The sequence below is a fragment of the Mobula hypostoma genome, chromosome 7, assembly GCF_963921235.1.
Source record: "Mobula hypostoma chromosome 7, sMobHyp1.1, whole genome shotgun sequence".
NCBI classification, from domain to species: domain Eukaryota; kingdom Metazoa; phylum Chordata; class Chondrichthyes; order Myliobatiformes; family Myliobatidae; genus Mobula; species Mobula hypostoma.
The window spans coordinates 28,983,295-29,002,136 of NC_086103.1; the positions used below are offsets into that span (position 1 = coordinate 28,983,295).

At 42.7% G+C, this 18,842-nt stretch overlaps 1 protein-coding gene across 8 annotated transcripts in view; it reads left to right on the plus strand.

Moving 5' to 3' along the window:
- Positions 1–18,842, plus strand: part of LOC134349198 (teneurin-2-like) — a 3,136,038-nt gene that overhangs the window by 3,038,027 nt on the left and 79,169 nt on the right. For all 8 annotated transcript variants that reach the window (XM_063053178.1, XM_063053171.1, XM_063053173.1 and 5 more), the window contains 3 exons: positions 1,161–1,280; positions 4,381–4,642; positions 6,063–6,330. In XM_063053178.1, coding sequence (XP_062909248.1) covers positions 1,161–1,280; positions 4,381–4,642; positions 6,063–6,330 — 650 coding nt within the window. The remainder of the gene's footprint in view (positions 1–1,160; positions 1,281–4,380; positions 4,643–6,062; positions 6,331–18,842) is intronic.

Sequence of the window (18,842 nt, forward strand, 5' to 3'; positions counted from 1 at the left end):
GATAGATTTTTAAATGTAATCACAAAGAATTCAGCAGAGGTTTGTGCTCCATTACCAGTAAAGAGAGAAATATCTAGATACCCTGGAATAAGGAACAGTGGATATCTCATAAGTTCCCGAATGGTGGTAACATCTTAAATATATTGAAAGTCGACTGGTTAAAATATACTACAGAATAAAATATAAATATTAGGCATATGTTTCTTAACATTAAGCAGCAATGGAAAATGCAAGAAGAAACAGCATTTCAGAAAAACAGTCTGGAATTTCTCGTCATCGATGAGCTGCCCACACTCAGTCTTCCTTTACCCAATAGGTCCACATTTTCCTGGACTAGATCTTCTGGTGGCAGCTTCCTGAACGTGGTCAATACACAAGTCCTTCCAACCATAAGTAGTATCCCACAGTAGATTTGAACAAACCTTCAGAAATGTTTTCACCGGCATTTAAGCCATCCCCTCATGCTTAACTGTCCATCAAAATTGTTAAAGGTTTTGCATCTTGGTATAAGTTACCGGTATACATAAACACTCAAAAATCATTAAAAATTAATCACACCATTAAAAACTTCCAGTCTTTTTAGTGCAGGTTGAGCTGGCAAACCAGGTGACTGCTGGAGAATTGCAGGAAGATTGCCCTCCTCTTCAAGATTCCATGAGACATTCAATGTTAGAGCGTTGCTGGGAAATAGTCAGCGAGCAGCTCAGAATAAGTCCCAGTCTTTGATGTTTTCACACACTTGTGCAGGAGCTCAAACTCCTTTGGAGTTATGGAGGAAATGCTCGCGTTTCCACAAGAAGCAGACAGCATTCTGTTCCACAACTGGCACAATTTCCTCTGCTCAGGCTGATGTCACAACTGTTTTCTTTACTGGTCATTCTTTACTAAAACCTCTTGAGAGATTCAGAATCTGTAGGCGCTGTTCACTTTCTTGGAGTAATAACCTACCTGCAAGTCAATGACTTTCACATTCACAGAATCCATCTATCTGTTGGCATATTTATATTGGAGTGAGGAAAACAAAGAGTCACTGTTATGAAATGACATCTTGCCTTTGCAATGCTTATCGTGTTTTCACCACAAACCTTCATTTGCTGTTTTGTCATTTAGTTTAAAAGACATTTTGCAATTGCAATGTGGTCTTCTGTTTTCTTTCACAGCTTAGCTTCGCTAATCAGAGGACAAGTCTTTACAAAGGACGGAACGCCATTAGTTGGAGTAAACGTGTCATTTGTCAAATATCCCCAGTATGGATACACAATTACCCGACAGGATGGAACGTGAGTCAGAAATTTGATTTTCAATGGATTAGTTCAAGCTACAAGGTCCCTCCTTCAAGGACACTAACTATCTAATTCGCCCACTAAATAATTTTGTTTTATCCATTTAGAGACTGTGATCACTGTTGGCAAGGTCAGCACTTTGTCCAACTGTAATTACTCTTGAAGCGAACAACTTGTTGGGGAATTTTATAGGAAAGTAAAGAGTCACTTAGATGTCTGGTTCCATTCATTTTAGATACCTAAGTTTTATTTTCTAAGTTTTTCTTCAGGAAGAAGATGGATAGTTCAGGGCTTTAGCTTCTTATATAGGCTCGTTGTCTGGTTCATATGTGAAAATTGGCTGACTATTATTGGACTCTTCTTTCATATTGCCAACATAATCAAGCTCAGTCTTGTGTGTATCAGTCAAGCACATGCAAAAATTTACAGTTAGGAACCTTTATCAAGATATATGACATTTTCCTTAGACTATACGGGAACATGGAGGTCCATCACCGCCAACTCCTTCTTCCATTTCTTTGCTTTCAGCCCAGTATCCAGCCTTTCCCAGCTTGATTCAGACCTTTACTGAAGTCATTCAGATTCTTTTCAGCTATACACATGGCATCCTTATGCCGAAGTTTTTTGCCCTCTCTTCACCAGTGCCCTTCTCCAACAGCTGTTGTGGCAAGTCACCTTATGTAACCTTCATATGCGGTCATCCTAAATGGGAATTATGAGGCCAGCTGAAGCCATAGCCCTTGCTTGATGTGCTGTACCTCACACCAGACTCTCTGAAAGAACTGTAGATGTTTCATTCCAAAATCCTGCTGGCAGTCAACCACCCCCCATAACTTCACATTTTCATGATTTTACACTCAACTCTCAGATTGTTCTGTCTGGTACATATTCAACCAACATTTTGATCTGGGATATCAGAGACACAATGGCATTTTCACTCCTTCCCACTAATTTTATTTTATGTATTTAAAATACTGATGCTTGTTATGGTGATGTTACCCTATGTTCTTCTTTTATGTTGTTGAAGACCATTTTATAGACAAACACTACAACCCATTTCACTGGGGCGTTTACCTTTCTATAAAGGAAAGTAGATAACTTCGAGTTCTTCTTTCACTGACTATGAGAAATGCTATGGGTGACTTAATAATATTAAAAACAATTGTTAGTCTATCATACTTCAGACATGAATTACTAATGGATTGCAATGGTTTTATTTTGTTCTGACAATCTGTGAGTTTAGAAATACTTGACGATCTTCAAACTTTCCTTACCAACAGCAATTAACTTCCAAATTGACCTCAATCTTTTTAAATAGCTATCAGTCTTCTGTCACCTTGAAGGGACACATAGCTCTTATCTCAGTACCTTGTATTATATAACACTTCAGCTTTAATAAAACAATGCATCATCAGACTTGCAAACAATACCAAAAGCATGCAGTCAATGTTAAATACAGTGTATATACATTAGCAGCACAAAGTGTAAAAAATCAAGCCCCCCCCCACCCAGCGATAAGTAAAATATACAGAAAATAATTAATTTATCTGTTGTAAGCTCTCTCTTATGATGTAGAAAGAGGCTGTTCAGCCCTTTGAATCAATGTTGGCTGTCTGAGCATTCCCCACCATCCCATCCTTCCACTTTCCCCTATAATCTACTTATTCCCTTTCACATGCCAATCAGCTTCCCCCATTTTTGCTGCCACACACCTACACAAGGGGTATTTTACACTGACCAATTAATCTTCCAAAATTTCTCTGGAATGTGGAAGGAAGCCACAAGGTTTCCTCTCAAGGTTCACAGGCAGAAGGTGCAAACTGCACACAGATAGTAGAAAAGGTCAGAATTAAACCTGGATTGCTGGAGCTGTGTGGCACCTCCTTTAATGGTGCGACATCGCTCCATAATGTTTAAAGATCACTGTAATTCCTCTGTTCCTCTGAAAGATCCTATTTGTATGATCAAGTGATAAGCAAAAGCTTGGCGACTCTAATACATAGTAACACACACAAAAAATTCTGGTGGAACGCAGCAGGCCAGGCAGCATCTATAGGAAGAGGTACAGTCGACGTTTCGGGCCGGGACCCTTCGTCAGGACCCTTTCCTGGCCCGAAACATCAACTGTACCTCTTCCTACAGATGCTCCCTGGCCTGCTGCATTCCACCAGCATTTTTTCTGTGTGTTACTTGAATTTCCAGCATCTGCAGATTTCCTCGTGTCTGTGCTAATACATAGTACATCATTTTTGTATGCAATACATTGGAAGATTTCAGGAACTCAGTCACCGAATGCAGGCAAGCAGACATGCACACCTACTTTACAGTAAACACAAAATACTCTGCAGATACTGGGGTCAAAGCAACACTCACAACACGCTGGAGGAACTCAGCAGGTCGGGCAGCATCCATAGAAACGATCAGTCAATGTTTCAGGCTGGAACCTTTTGTCAGGCCCGAACGTTGACTGATCATTTCCACGGATGCTGCCTGACCTGCTGAGTTCCTCCAGCGTGTTGTGAGTGTTACCTACTTTACAGTGTTCATTCTGGGCTTTCCATACCCAAAGCAGTCGAACGGGGAGAGGATATTTCCAACAGTGGGGGGTGTGGGTAGTCTAGGACTATAGGGCACAGATTCAGAATATAAGGATGTCACTTTAGAACAGAGATGAGGAGGAATTTCTTTAGCCAGTGTTTTGGTGAATCTGTGGAATTCATTGTCACAGATGGCTATGGAGGCCAAGTTGTTGGGAATATTTAAAGCAGAGGTTTTTTTATTAAAAGGGGCATCAAAGGTTTTGGGGAGAAGGCAGGAGAATGGGGTTGAGATAGATAATAAATCAGCCATGATGGAATGGAGGAACAGACCTCATGGGCCAAATGGCTTACTTCTGCTCATATTTCTTATGGTTTTATGGACCATTGAGAATAAGGTTAATCAGCTTATTGTTCTCATTTATTTTGTAGGAAACTCTACTATGTTGTCAAGAGTTAGTGTGCCTTAGCCAAAGGGAGGAGTTTATGTGATAGAACCAATGCTGTGGTTCTTTCAGGCCGGCTTTTGCTAAAATTGTGCCTGATTTGTATTTCCTTAGGTTTGATTTAATTGCAAATGGTGGTGCATCTCTTACATTACACTTCGAGCGTGCTCCATTTCTCAGCCAGGAACGCACAGTCTGGCTTCCCTGGAACACTTTCTATGCTATGAACACTCTGGTTATGAAGACAGAGGAAAACACCATTCCAAGCTGTGACTTGAGTGGATTTGTGCGACCAGAGCCAATCCTTGTATCTTCTCCACTCTCAACTTTCTTTAGCTCCTCTCCTGGGCAAAACCCCATTATACCAGAGACCCAGGTAGGTGCATGGTAATATATGTGAGAAATTAATTAATTATAGAAAAGAGGAAAGAAAATTCAGTGCATGGCCATACCATTTGCTGCAGCACTTCATCAGTGGTGGATGTTGAGGGTGGGCTGTGAATGGGTTTGGCCTTCCTGTTGTAGTCCAGGATACACCAGATGACTGCTGTGTCCAGAGATGAAATCTATTTGCTAGCCCCCTCATTAAAGATCTCCATAAGCTTTCTCACAACCTTATTACCCAAATTGTCTTGCTCAGGTTAGGAGTTAGCAGAATTCTTGGTCCTCTGGTGCAGCCACCTGCAGTTTGGTAACTGTTTGGACCCACTAGCTTGCCAGCAACATTTCAATGGAAGAGGCAACAAATAATGTCAATTTAATCAGAAAGGGGAACTTGCTTGTGGAGTGGAAGAAACAGAACTCATAACAAAAAAATTCAACAACTTTTCTAATAACGACTGGACACTTTTCAGTCCCAGTCCCTTGGGCAAAGATTAAAGATTAGCTTTATTTGTCACATGTACATTGGAACTTACAGTGAAATGCAGTGATTGCATCAACTTGGATCAGCAAAGATTGTGCTGAGGGAAGCCCGCAAGTGACACCATTCTTCAGCAGCAAAATAGCATGCCCTCAACTCACAGACCCTAACCATGCAGTGTCGTCAATTGGTTTGACTGATGGACAGATTACCCAATCAACTCCAGTCTGGTTGCAAATAGCTTTGCACACTATTTGAAAAAAGAGGTCTAAAGAATTAATGCAGTTTTGGTAAAATTAAGATGCTTCCATCAAAAAAAATAGTATTTGTGTATGAGGAATCCACTCTTTTTTTTCTTTTGAATTTTGGCCCTCCAGAGTTATTTTTTCCATAAAAGTAATCACCAGTGTAAATAGGCTTGAATCACACACTTTTCACTATCTAATTGATTGTTGGAATACTTTCCAGAATTGAAGGCCCTGATCCCATTTAACTGTGTGTGGCTCTGTCAGTAATTATTATGTTTCCTTATTTATGTCTCATAAATTACACATTAAAACCTCCAGTCCCCATACTATTTATTTAAAATTCATGGCATTCATGCTTGTGAAGAAAGAGATTTGCAAAAAGGTTACCTCATTAGTTCAGTCTTTAGGAAGATGTTTGTCTGTTGCAAAATTAAATGAAAGGACAGTTTTTCTTTCAAACAGGTTAGATATTCTGTTTAACTAACATGTGACAAGCACATAAATGATTTCTGATGCTGTTTGTAATGGGCCAAGCCAATTTATAGTAATTACTGAGGGTAGAATACTGATTGTACGGCATAAAATGATAGATGATGACACTGAGTTATTAGAAGATTTCACAACTTCACAAATTAGACTGTAATAATGGCTTTAACATACAAGTACTATTTGTGCAATGTCTTCAGGTTCTCCACGAAGCTGTTGAAATCCCTGGCTCCAGCATGAAGTTGTGCTACCTGAGCTCACGCACCGCTGGCTATAAATCCCTTCTGAAGGTCACAATGACTCAATCAATTGTGCCAATCAATCTGATTAAGGTTCACTTGATGGTGGCTGTGGAAGGACATCTCTTCCAGAAATGGTTCCATTCATCTCCAAACCTGGCCTACACTTACATATGGGACAAAACAGATGCCTACAGTCAGAAAGTCTACGGTCTCTCTGAAGCTGTTGGTATGTTGTTTTCTTTTTTCCTAATTTTGCTTTCATGTTCTATTATGAAGAGAAAAAAAAAAGATGCATCATAAATTTATTGTTTGATTGCAGTAAATTGCACTTGGTAGTACTTTAGATTCTGAGTAAACTGAAAAATTGTAACAATATTCATTGAGCGTCAAACAAGAGAAAATCTGCAGATGCTGGAAATCTGAGCAACACACATAAAATGCTGGAGGATCTCAGCAGGGCAGGCAGCATCTGTGAAAAATCCAAGCACAGATTCTTCCCCACTGCCATCTGATTCCTAAATGGACTTTGAAGCTTTGGACACTACCTCACTTTTTTTAATATACAGTATTTCTGTTTTTGCACATTTTAAATAATCTATTCAATATACGTAATTGATTTACTTGTTTATTTATCATTATGTTTTATTTTATTATTTTTCTTTCTCTCTCTCTCTCTCTCTCTCTCTCTCTGCTAGATTATGTATTGCATTGAACTGCTAAGTTAACAAATTTCACATCACATAATAAATCTGATTCTGAAGAAGTACAGTTGATGTTTCGGGCCGAAACCCTTTGGCAGGACTGGAGAAAAAAAAAGCTGAGGAGTAGATTTAAAAGGCGGAGAGAAGGGAGAGAAGAACACCAGATGATAGGTGAAACTTAGAGGGGGAGGGGTGAAGTAAAGAGCTGGGAAGTTGATTGGTGAGAGAGACAGGAAGGCCACGGAAGAAAGAAAAAGGAGCACCAAAGGGAGGTAATGTGTGGGCAAGGAGATATGGTGAGGGAGGGAAAAGGGGATGGGAAATAGTGAAGGAGGGGTAAGGGGTGGGAAGCATTACCGGAAGTTTGAGAAATCGATGTTCATGCCATCAGGTTGGAGGCTACCCAAGCAAGATGGTGTTCCTCCAGTCTCAGTGTGGTCTCATTACGACAGTGGAGGAGGCCATAGATGGACATATTGGAATGGGATTGGGAAGTGGAATTAGTCATAGTCATACTTTATTGATCCCGGGGGAAATTGGTTTTCGTTACAATTGCACCATAAATAGTTAAATAGTAATATGTAAATTATGCCAGTAAATTATGAAATAAGTCCAGGACCAGCCTATTGGCTCAGGGTGTCTGACCCTCCAAGGGAGGAGTTGTAAAGTTTGATGGCGACAGGCAGGAATGACTTCCTGTGACACTCTGTGTTGCATCTCGGTGGAATGAGTCTCTGGCTGAATGTACTCCTGTGCCCACTCAGTACATTATGTAGTGGATGGGAGACATTGTTCAAGATGGCATGCAACTTAGACAGCATCCTCTTTTCAGACACCACCGTGAGAGAGTCCAGTTCCATCCCACAACATCACTGGCCTTACGAATGAGTTTGTTGATTCTGTTGATGTCTGCTACCCTCAGCCTGCTGCCCCAGCACACAACAGCAAACATGGTAGAACACAAAATGGGTGGCCACTGGGAAATCCTGCTTTTTCTGGTAGTTGGAGTCTAGAGATTCATCAAAGTGGTCTCCCGATCTACGTCGGGTCTTATCAATATGCAGGAGGCCACACCGAGAGCACCGAACACAGTACGTGACCCCAAAAGACTCACGGGTGAAGTGTTGCCTCATCTGGAAGGACTGGTTGGGGCCCTCAGTGGTAGTGAGGGAGGAGGTGCAGGGACAGGTGTAGCACTTCTTCTGCTTGCAAGGATAAGTACCAGGAGGGAGATCGGTGGGGAGGAATGCATGGACAAGGGAGTTGCATAAGGAGCGATCCCTGCGTAAAGCAGAAAGTGGGGGGGAGGGAACGATGTGTTTGGTGGAGGGATCCCGTTGGAGGTAATGGAAGTTTCAGAAAATTATGTGCTGGACACGGAGGCTGGTGGGGTGGTAGGTGACGACAAGAGGAACCCTATCCCTGGTAGGGTGGTGGGAAGATGGGGAATGAGCAGACATGCATGAAATGGAACAGATTCGGTTGAGGGCAGAGTTGATGGTGGAGGAAGAGAAGCCCCATTGAGTGTGTTTATTTGTCACTCCTGAGTTATACTCAGACTCTCTGTCTAACAACATATTGAGCTCTCTCTGGGTCATTTTGTCTTTTTACAATGCAAATACAGGTTTCCCCTGCCATCCGAAGGTAGAGCGTTCCTATGAAACGGTTCGTAAGCCGGAATGTGGTAAAGCGAAGAAGTAATTACCATTTATTTATATGGGAAAATTTTGTGAGCATTCACAGACCCAAAAATAACCTACCAAATCATGCCAAATAACACATAAAACCTAAAATAACAATAACATATAGTAAAATCAGGAATGATATGATAAGTACACAGCCTATATAAAGTAGAAATACATTTCCACAATCATTGCCAGCACTGTTCTCCGTAGCAAAAATCTCACACAAGCGCTGTTGGCAAAAACACCCTCTCCAGTAACTTTTAAGCTATGAAGCTGCCAAATCATACCAAATAACTCATAAAAATACACAGCCTATATAAAATACAAATAATGTATGTACAGTGTGGTATCACTTACGGGAATCAGGAAGACAGCTTGTCGAGCACACTGACGATGGTGTGTTAGACTAAGTCGTCAGAGTTTGGGTGGTGCAGTGGCCCCCACCCTCCAGGCCGCTGACCGATACCAATCCGCGAAGCATGCAGGGGTACGCTGGTAGCCGGGAGGCACCCAGCACATCTTTAAGAAAAAAGCCGAAATAAACATACTAATTAATTAGGTGTCGCCCGGCACGTAATTATCAACCCAGATCAGAGGCGACGCAAACTGCAATCACCTCTGATCTGGGCCGACGTTTACATGCTGGGCGGCACCTAATTAATTAGTATGTTTATTTCGGCTTATTTCTTAAAGATGTGCTGTGTGCCTCCCGGCTACCGCTGCATTCTCCGCGAATCGGTATCTGTCCACGGTCTGGGGGTTGGGGTGGTGGGACACTGGGGTGTCATCTCGTCGTCTGTTTCCATTAGAGCAGGAAGCTCATCTTCTTCTATCTCTGCCCACCTCGATTTCGAAGGTCGAAGTTCGTCGTCTGCTGTGGCTGATGTGGAAGGCTTGCTTGACTGCTTAGCCTTGCGCGTTTTTAGATCATACAGTTATTTGTAAGGACTCAAACCATCATGCAAATATGCCCTAAACCGACGTACCCTTTCAAAATTAAAGTCATACTTTATCATTGCAGCGAAAATCTCACGCAGTCACCTCACGTTCAGTTCCTGGACGACTTCACTTTCGCTACTGAATTCGGTTTCGATTGTTATCCTTTCCACTTCCAATTGCATCAGCTCTTCATCTATCAGTTCTTGGTCATGGGATGCAAAACCTCTTCAACATCATCTTCATCAACTTCCACAAGCCAAACTTGTCCTTACTTCGTTCACTACGATCGAAACGCTTAATTATGTCTAGTTTTATGCTAAGTGTAACACCCTTACGAGCTCTTTTAGGCTTTTCCAATATCTTGCAAATGGCTGCTCACAGGCATGTGTTTAAGCAATGCCGGAAAGAATGCCGTTCCGAATCCGGGGGAGAGCAGCTGCTCGGGGCGCGCGGCGCGCTGCTTTTTTTTTACTGCTGCTGTTTTTTTTTGCGCACTGCCTTTTTTCGTAACAGTGAAAACACCTTCTGTTAGCGAAAGCAGGTACTGATGTAGGTCTTTTGTAACAGTGAGGTTTCGTAAAGCGAACATTCGAAAAGCGGGGGACACCTGTACTCTTCTGTATGTAACAATGCTACCAAGAAACAAGTTGGTGTTGAATCTCTTTATTGAATTGCATTGGACACCATCAGAAAGAATTCATGACCACTGTGGTAACTTCTACTTTGAAAAAGGCACACTCGACAACTTCATGCCCAAAGAAACAACTTTATGTCGAATGTCAAAACCGATATGTATATACAGAGGCTTTCACAACCCGTACGGCTTGGCAGGAACACTATATACAAAGCACACAGGAAGCAAAAAGAATGGAAGTGAACCCTGTCCCCATTATCCTAATTAGTATTAACTTACTTTTAATAATGCTCACATTACAACACTTCTTCCCCTTTAAAATCCAACATTCCCCAAATATAAAAAACTAGGAAATAAAAACAGTGGTGTTGTTAACTTGTGTACCCCTGAAAACTTATACCAGTATCTCAGCAACAGTTAACCAATACAAAATATCTGGAAAATGTGACAGATTCAACATTCAATCTAACAACAACAAAAAAAAAACTGTCCCGTCAAAGATTCAGTCTGTCAGGAGGTTTACAAGTGCGCTGTGATCTGTACACTACCCCCGGTGACCCAGCAGGCACCGCTGGTGAGGGTGTTTTGGGGGCATGAGAGGGGTCTGTGTGTCAGCGTGAGAATGTCCATCCTCCTCAGGGGACCCCGACCCCTCTGCCAGCGTCTCGCCCTCTGGCAAAGTCACTGGTGGACATGCTTCCACCGTAGTCTGTCTCGCAAATGGAAACTCCATGGAACTGTCTGCCTCTGAGCTGGTATCATGACGCAGATGCACATGGTCCTGATGTCTGCGGAAAACACACCCATCAGTCAGCTTAACAACATAGGAGACGGGACCACTCTGCTTAAGAATAACCCCAGGCAGCCATTGCTGATTGTTTCTCACATAGACATTGTCATCCTGTTTTAACTGTTTCTCTCGCCCATGTTGATCATGTCCCTCCTTCTGCTTTTCCTGCTTTCTCTTCACTTTCGCCTTCATGTCCGGGCGCAGCAGGTCCAACCTTGACTTGGGCCTACGCCCCATCAGCACCTCTGCTGGAGTGCGAGCAGTCATAGCCTGTGGCGTGAGGCGGTGTTTAAACAGGAAACGTGAAAGCCACATGCTAAGAGAGTCCCCTGTCATCCACTTCAGGCCTTCCTTCACTGTCTGAACAGCCTGTTCAGCCAAACCATTGGAGGCTGGATGGAAAGGGGCCGTCCGAATGTGAGGAATGCCATTCTGCTGCATGAACTCACTGAACTGTTCACTGGTGAACGTCGGGCCATTATCAGTGACCAGAGTGTCAGGCAACCTGTGGTCTGCAAACACTTGCCTGAATTTGTCTATGGTTGAGGGGGCTATGATGTTGCTTATGATGTGAGCTTTGATCCACTTAGAATGCGCATCTACCATTACAAGAATTATCTGCCCCATAAAAGGGCCAGCAAAGTCCAAATGTAGCCTAGACTAGGGGTGGTCTGGCCACTCCCATGGAGCTGGTGGTGGCATATTCTGATTTGTCTGACATTGCGTGCATGATTTTACCTTGTTCTCCAGATCCTGATCCATTCTTGGCCACCAAACGTAGGAATTTGCAATGCTTTTCATTCGAGACACTCCTGGGTGAGTCTCATGAATTTCCTCCACAATCTGTGAATGGCCATGGGGAGGCACAATGACCCTCGCCCCTCAGAAAATGCAGCCATCCTGCAGACTGAGTTCTGTCTTGCGTTTGGCATAAGGCCTCAGTTCCTCTCATTCCACGACTCTGGGCCAACCTTGTAAAAGAAAAGTCTTGACTTGGGACAGGACTGGGTCCCTCTCTGTCCACTGCTTGATCTGGGTCACCTTTACAGGTGTCTCTGACAGCCTCTTCAATGAAAATACAGTCTCTGGAGGCACATATGTAGTACCAGGTGTCTCAGGTAAAGGTAGTCAACTCAGTGCATTGGTGTTAGCATTGTCCCCACCTGCTCTGTACACTATAGTGTACTGGTAGGCTGACAGTGTAAGAGCCCAGCGCCGTATCCTAGCTGAGACTAGCGGTGGGATGCATCTAGTCTCACTGAACAGGCTCATCAGTGGTTTATGGTCCGTATAAATTGTAAATACGCGTCCATAAAGGTACTGACGAAAGCGTTTGACTGCAGAAACAATGGCCAGACCTTCTTTGTCTAGCTGTGAACATACCTTCTCAGCAGCTGTCAGAGTACGTGAAGCAAAACCAATAGGCTTCTCTGAATGGTCCTCCATTACATGTGAGAGAACTGCCCCAACTCCATAGGGTGAGGCATCACATGCAAGGGTGATCTCCTTGTCTGGGTCATAGTGAACAAGCAGCTTCACTGAGTGGAGGAGTTCTTTCACTTCCTTGAAAGCCTTCTCCTGCTCTTCACCCCACTGCCACTTAGTGTCATTGTGAAGCAGCTTATACAGTGGGGTCAAAACCCTTGAGAGGTCCGGAAGAAACTTGCCATAATAATTCACCATGCCCAAAAATGATCTGAGTTCCGTGACGGTCTTGGGGCTTGGGGCCTCCTTAATAGGTCTCACTTTGTCTTCCACAGGTCAAAGCCTCTCAGCTGTGATCTTGTGTCCCAGGTAAGTCACACTCGATACCAGGAACACACATTTTCCACGTTTCAACCACAGCCCTGCGTCTGAGAGCCGCTTCAGTACCCATCCTAAATTAACCAGATACTCCTCCTCCTTAGCCTCCGTGATCAAAATATCATCAAGGTACACTGCTACGTGTGGAATCCCCTGCAGCAAAGTGTCCATTGTCCTTTGGAAAATGGCAAGGCTGGATGCCACTCCAAACACCAGGCGATTGTACTTGAATAATCCCTTGTACGTATTAATTGTGATGTACTCCTTTGAATCCTCGTCGAGCAGCAGCTGTTGGTAGGCATGGCTCATGTGCAGCTTTGTGAACTGCTTACCCCCTGACAGGGTCGCAAACAGGTTATCCACCCGTGGCAATGGGTACTCCTCCAGCCTAGAGACCTGATTCACCGTAAGCTTATAATCCCCACATATCCTCACCGTTTTGTCTGCCTTCAAAACTGGAACAATGGGAGTCACCCACCTTGAAAACTGGACGGGCTCAATAGTGCCCAACCTCTGTAAACGTTCCAGCTCCTCCTCGACTTTGCCTTTCATGACATAGGGCACCGACCTGGGCGTAAAAAAACGTGGTGTGGCCTCAGGGTCGACATGGAGTTTCACTGTCACGCCCTTCAGTGTTCCTAGCTCGTCCCTGAAAACGTCACTGTACCGCTGCAGAATGTCCTCCATCATGTGCGCATACTTAATTTCATGCCAGTTTAGCCAGATTTTGCGAAGCCAATCGCGACCCAAAAGACTAAGCCCCCTGGCCTTAGCTATCACTAGCCTGGCTTCAGCCTTCTGACCCCCGGCTGAAATGTCCACATATAACACCACTAACTGAGGTATGGGCTGCCCCATACAGGTCCTAAATTTGAGCTTTGATGATCTAATGGGAGGCAGGCTGGACCCCCATGTCCTCCTGTAGGTCTCCTCACCAATGACTGATGCATTAGCCCCTGAATCAATCTCAAACTTAGACATAGACATACTTTATCCAAACTTTATACAAACTTTTTGTTCTTTCCCCTGACAGTGACTGACACATAAAATGGTTCAGGTGGTTCCTCATCTATTTCAACTACAAACATGTTGTAGGCACACGCTGCCTCTTCATCTGCATCTTCTAGATGGTGTGTGGCTGCCTGAGCCTGTTGAGCTTTCCCCTGTCCAGGCTTAATCTTACCCTTCGAACTTCTGCACTTTTTAGCCAAATGTCCCTTTTTGCTACAAACATGGCAGACATTGTCTTTGAATTTGCAATCATTTGCACAGTGCATCCCTCCACACCGGAAACATTCCACCTACCTTGCCGGTTTACCAGTCTCCATCCTGACTTGGTGCACTGCCACCGACTGCAACCCCCCATGTCCTTTCTGGATATCCTTGACATTATTAGCAGCCATCTCCATGCCTTGGGCAATCTGTAAGGCTTTCTTGAAAGTCAAGGGTGGGGTTTCCCCTAACAGGCAGTGTTGTATGCCGTCATTATTAATGCCGCATACCAATCGATGATGGAGCATGTCTTCCAACACCGCTCTGAAATCACAATGTTCTGACAGTTGCCGAAGCTCGGCCACAAAATTGGCCACAGACTGACCTGGCTTCCTGAAAAGGTTGTGAAACTTACACCGTTGGACTATCACAGAAGGTTTCAGATTGTAGTTGTTCCCCACGAGCTTGATCAATTCGTCATATGGAATATCCCCCGGTTTCCGTGGTGCGGCTAAATTCCTTATTAGCTTGTAAGTCTTTGCCCCACACGCACTCAGGAGAATAGAACGCTTCTTAGGCTCCTCAGTAATTCTATTAGCACAGAAAAAGTGTCCCAACCTTTCCTCATACTCCGGCCAGTCCTCTGTTAATACCACAAATTCACCGATAGTCCCAAATGTAGCCATCCGAACGTGAGGCCCCTTATCGGCACTGCTGCTCCCCTTCGAAACGTGCCGACACACCCACAAAACCAGCTCACCTCATCGCCCAAAATATGTAGTAACTTCTACTTTGAAAAAGGCACACTCGACAACTTCATGCCCAAAGAAACAACTTGATCTCGAACGTCAGATCCGATGTGTATATACAGAGGCTTTCACAACCCGTACGGCATGGCAGGAACACTATATACAAAAGCACACCGGAAGTAAAAAGTATGGAAGTGAAACCACCCCCCCATTATCCTAATTCGTATTAACTTACTTTTAATAATGCTCGCATTACAACAGCAGCTATTTCAGTAGAGTTAGGAGCAGGTACAGGAGTGTACCTAATGAAATGGTTGCAGAAGTGGAAACTGGTGCGGTCTTCTGCTGCTGTATCTCATCCGCTTCAAGGTTTGACATGTTATGTGTTCAGAGATGCTATTCTGAACATCACTGTTGTAATGCGTGGTTATTTGACTGACTGTCCCTTTCCAGTCACCTTGAATTAGTCTGGTCCTTCTCCTCTGACCTCGCTCATTAATAAGGCATTTTTGCCTGCATAACTGCCACTCACTGGGTGTTTTTTCTCCCTCGCACCATTCTCTGTAGAGACTGTCGTGTGTGAGATTCCCAGGAGATCAGCATCTTCTGGTTTTCTGAGATACTCATACCACCCTATCGGACACCAACAATCATTCCACGGGCAAAGTGACTTACATCACATTTCTTCCCTGTTCTGACGTTTGGTCCGAACGACAACTGAACCACTTGACCATGCCTGCATGCTTTTATGCATTGAGTTGCTACCACATGATTGGCTGATGAGATATTTGCATTAACAAGGAGGTGTACAGGTGTGCCAAATGAAGTGGCCATTGAGTGTATTTTCATGTGTCTAAGTAAGATCCATGGATACAGACAATATTTGTAGTTTCCAGTCACGATATGTAATACGGACAAGTGTCATGACAAGGGGAACAAAGTTCCTGTACATCCTGTAGAGTGCAGTTTACTGACAGGAGTGTGACCACATCTACTTCCCCTGTTGTATTACAACCAGCAAAGAATTTCCACAGGTCATCAGCAATGTTTCTGGGTAGCCAGAAGTACGCAGCTCTCTGTGAACAAAACCACTGCTTGGAAACCCATAGCTGCATCTCGGTATTCACCGATACGCTGTCATAAACTTGACGACCAGTCAGAAATCTTAAAGGACAATATGCTACTGAGCTAGAAATGCTTTCCAAGGAGAAACCTATTGTCAGAATAATTCAAAGAGAAATGTCTCCAGCTGTGGTTGGCCTTGCCACCATGATTTCAGCAATGCTGTCATATAATGCCGACAAGATGCTCAAGGACAGCATCTTCACTTTCACATCATGCTTTTTATTTAGCTCCATTGTGTGTTAGGGACACCTGAAAATACAATCTGAAAGAATTGTACCAGAATTCTGATCTTGTGAATTATTAATCCAACATGCCTTTTTTAAAGAAAAGCTAAGAAGCTAATTGCTATATGTGAAAGCAATTATATTTGTTTATTATTCTTAAAACTAAAGGCATTCTTTCAGTGTATTTTCCTGTAAAAGATTCAGTTTATGTCAGCAACTGCAGAGAAAAGGAGGCAAAGTACCAGACAAATAGACAAATAAAACAATTTAGATCAACCTGGCTACTGGGAGATAAGAAATGCTCTAAAACTTCATCGCAAGCAATTGCCACAGCCGATGATCTAAATTGTAAAACTGCTATCACAAATTTCCATGAAGTATTATAAATACATAATAGTACAGTTCAAATGTTTGGAGACCTAATGCCGTATTTTCATTGTCACTGTGTTACCATTTTACTGAACTGCCACAGAACAAAAAGCAATAAGACAGCTTTGTTGGCTTTATGGATTGACAGGAAGGAAGGCTGAGATGTTATTTCATCTCCAACGTACAGTAAATCCGGTGGGGAGTGGCTGAGCTCTGCCCTGTGATTTAGTGACTGGTAATCTTTGTGGCCAAGTCTGATTTCAATGAATTCAGCTGAGTACCAGCTCAGAAGTACAATAGAGGTAAATCCAGCAGTGCTGCAGATTTTGGTAAAGCTTCAGAAGCGCCCGTAAAGGGCATTATCAGGAAAGACAGATTGCACCAACCTCAAGGAACCAGAATCATTTGCGGCACTTTAAGCATTAATTATAGATGCACTTAAGCCACAAAATCTGCAACTTTCAAAGCTGCCTCCAGCACTCACTGACAGCAGCTGAAAAGGTACTTAAAATGCACGCGCGCATACGTATACACACACACACACACACACACACACACACCATCTACTTGCAAAAATGTCTGATGAACAAAAACTGGAACGGCTGAAGCCCAATAAAAAAATGGGGATGATAACATCATTGACAGGAGCTCTAAATATTATTTGATCTAATCTTTAAAGGCTTATTGTCTGCTCCGGGTAATAGCTTTACCCATCACAACTTGTTGATAACTTGCACAGGTGTGGGTCCTTCAACAGTAAAATGTCAGTCAAGAAGCAACAAAGCTCCCATTGGCAATAGTGTAGCAGTTAGTGTAACAATATCATAGTGCCGGTGACCAGGGTTCAATTCCCACCGCTGCTTTTAAAGAATTTGTACATTCTTCCGGTGACTGGTTTCCTCTGGGTGTTTGGGTTTCTTCCCACATTCCAAACATGAATGGGTTAAATAGGTTAACAAATAAATAAATTTATGCACAAACAGCTTTATTAGGAAGTAAAAATTACCCCGTGATTATTCTAAAAGCAAAATATTGCAAATGAAACCTATCAAATGTTGAAAAGTCTAGATAGAGTGGACAGGGAGAGAATGCTTCCTATATTCGGTGAGTCCAGGACCTGAGACCACAACCTCAGAATACAAGGACATCCCTTTATATCAGAGCTGAGGAGCAAGTTCTTTAGCCAGAGGGTGGTGAATCTGTGGAATTCATTACCACAGACAGATATGAAAGCCAAGTCATATTGGAGATATTTAAAGCAGAGGTTGATTGGTTCTTGATGAGTAAGGGAGGTGGGTCAAAGGTTACGGGGAGAAGTAGGAGAATGGAATTGAGAGGGATAATAAATCAGCCATGATGGAATTGTGGAGTAGACTTGGGCCAAGTTACCAAATTCTGCTCCTATAGTCTTATGGAAATGTGAAATAATGATAGGAAATGTTGAATATTCTCAATAGGTTTGGCAGTTAGCAGTTAAACCTTTTGTCAAAATTGATGTTATCATAGTGAGAGTTATATCTATCCACATGACTACTTTTGACAGAATTGGCCATACTTTCTATAAATACAACTACTTAGACTTTAGCTAATCATTGCAAAATTACCACAGGTGAAAACAAAGATGCAAATAATGGTTTCAAAGCATGTGTTTGTCTTTCACTTACTCCACGTGCAGTTATCACTTTAGCTGCTTAGAAATCCATCGGATAAAAACTGGGCCATTTCCACAATTTAGCCTGAAGCAGAAGGAAAAATCACAGTTATGTCATTTGAAAGAGATCATAGCAATAGAACAGACTTTCTAAAAGAATTACAGTACATATTTTTCAAGGGGATTGTTTAAGCATGGCAAAATGAGTAGATTCTGAAACTTTAATTGTCAGATACAACAATGTAAGATGAACCAACAAAGTCATTTATCAAAGAAAAATAGAGGAAGTGAGACCATTAAATATGATGATAAAGCACTAATGCTTAAAAAAAATCAAATCTTCATGGATGATTTCAGTTATTTTAGATTTATTCTTTGTTTTGTTGGTTGATTATTCTGTATGACTGTGTGCTGATGAATTCATAGGGTAAGAGAATGTGCAAATGGGTTATTATGAGGAATTGAATTAATCTCAATGAGTTTGTTGTTGATCTTTGACACGGATCTTGCTTCAGCAGCAACACCCTTACCAAGGAGTCAGAAGGTTAATGATTTCAATAGGATTGTTTCAGTAGACAGAACATCCTCTATTAAATGGTAAAGTAGCTGCTCTCTTTGTTTATGGTATCAAAACAGGACACATTGGGCACATATCAAAACAGGAACGGAGAGAAGCCCGACAGTGGTAGTAGATGGTTGGCTCTCTGACTGGAGGTCTGTGATTAGTGGTGTGCCATAGGGATCAATGCCTGGTCCTTCGTTGTTTGTCATCTATATCAACGATCTGGATAATAGTGTGGTTAACTGGATCAGTAAATTTCCAGATGACACCAAAATTGGGGGTGTAGTGGACAGT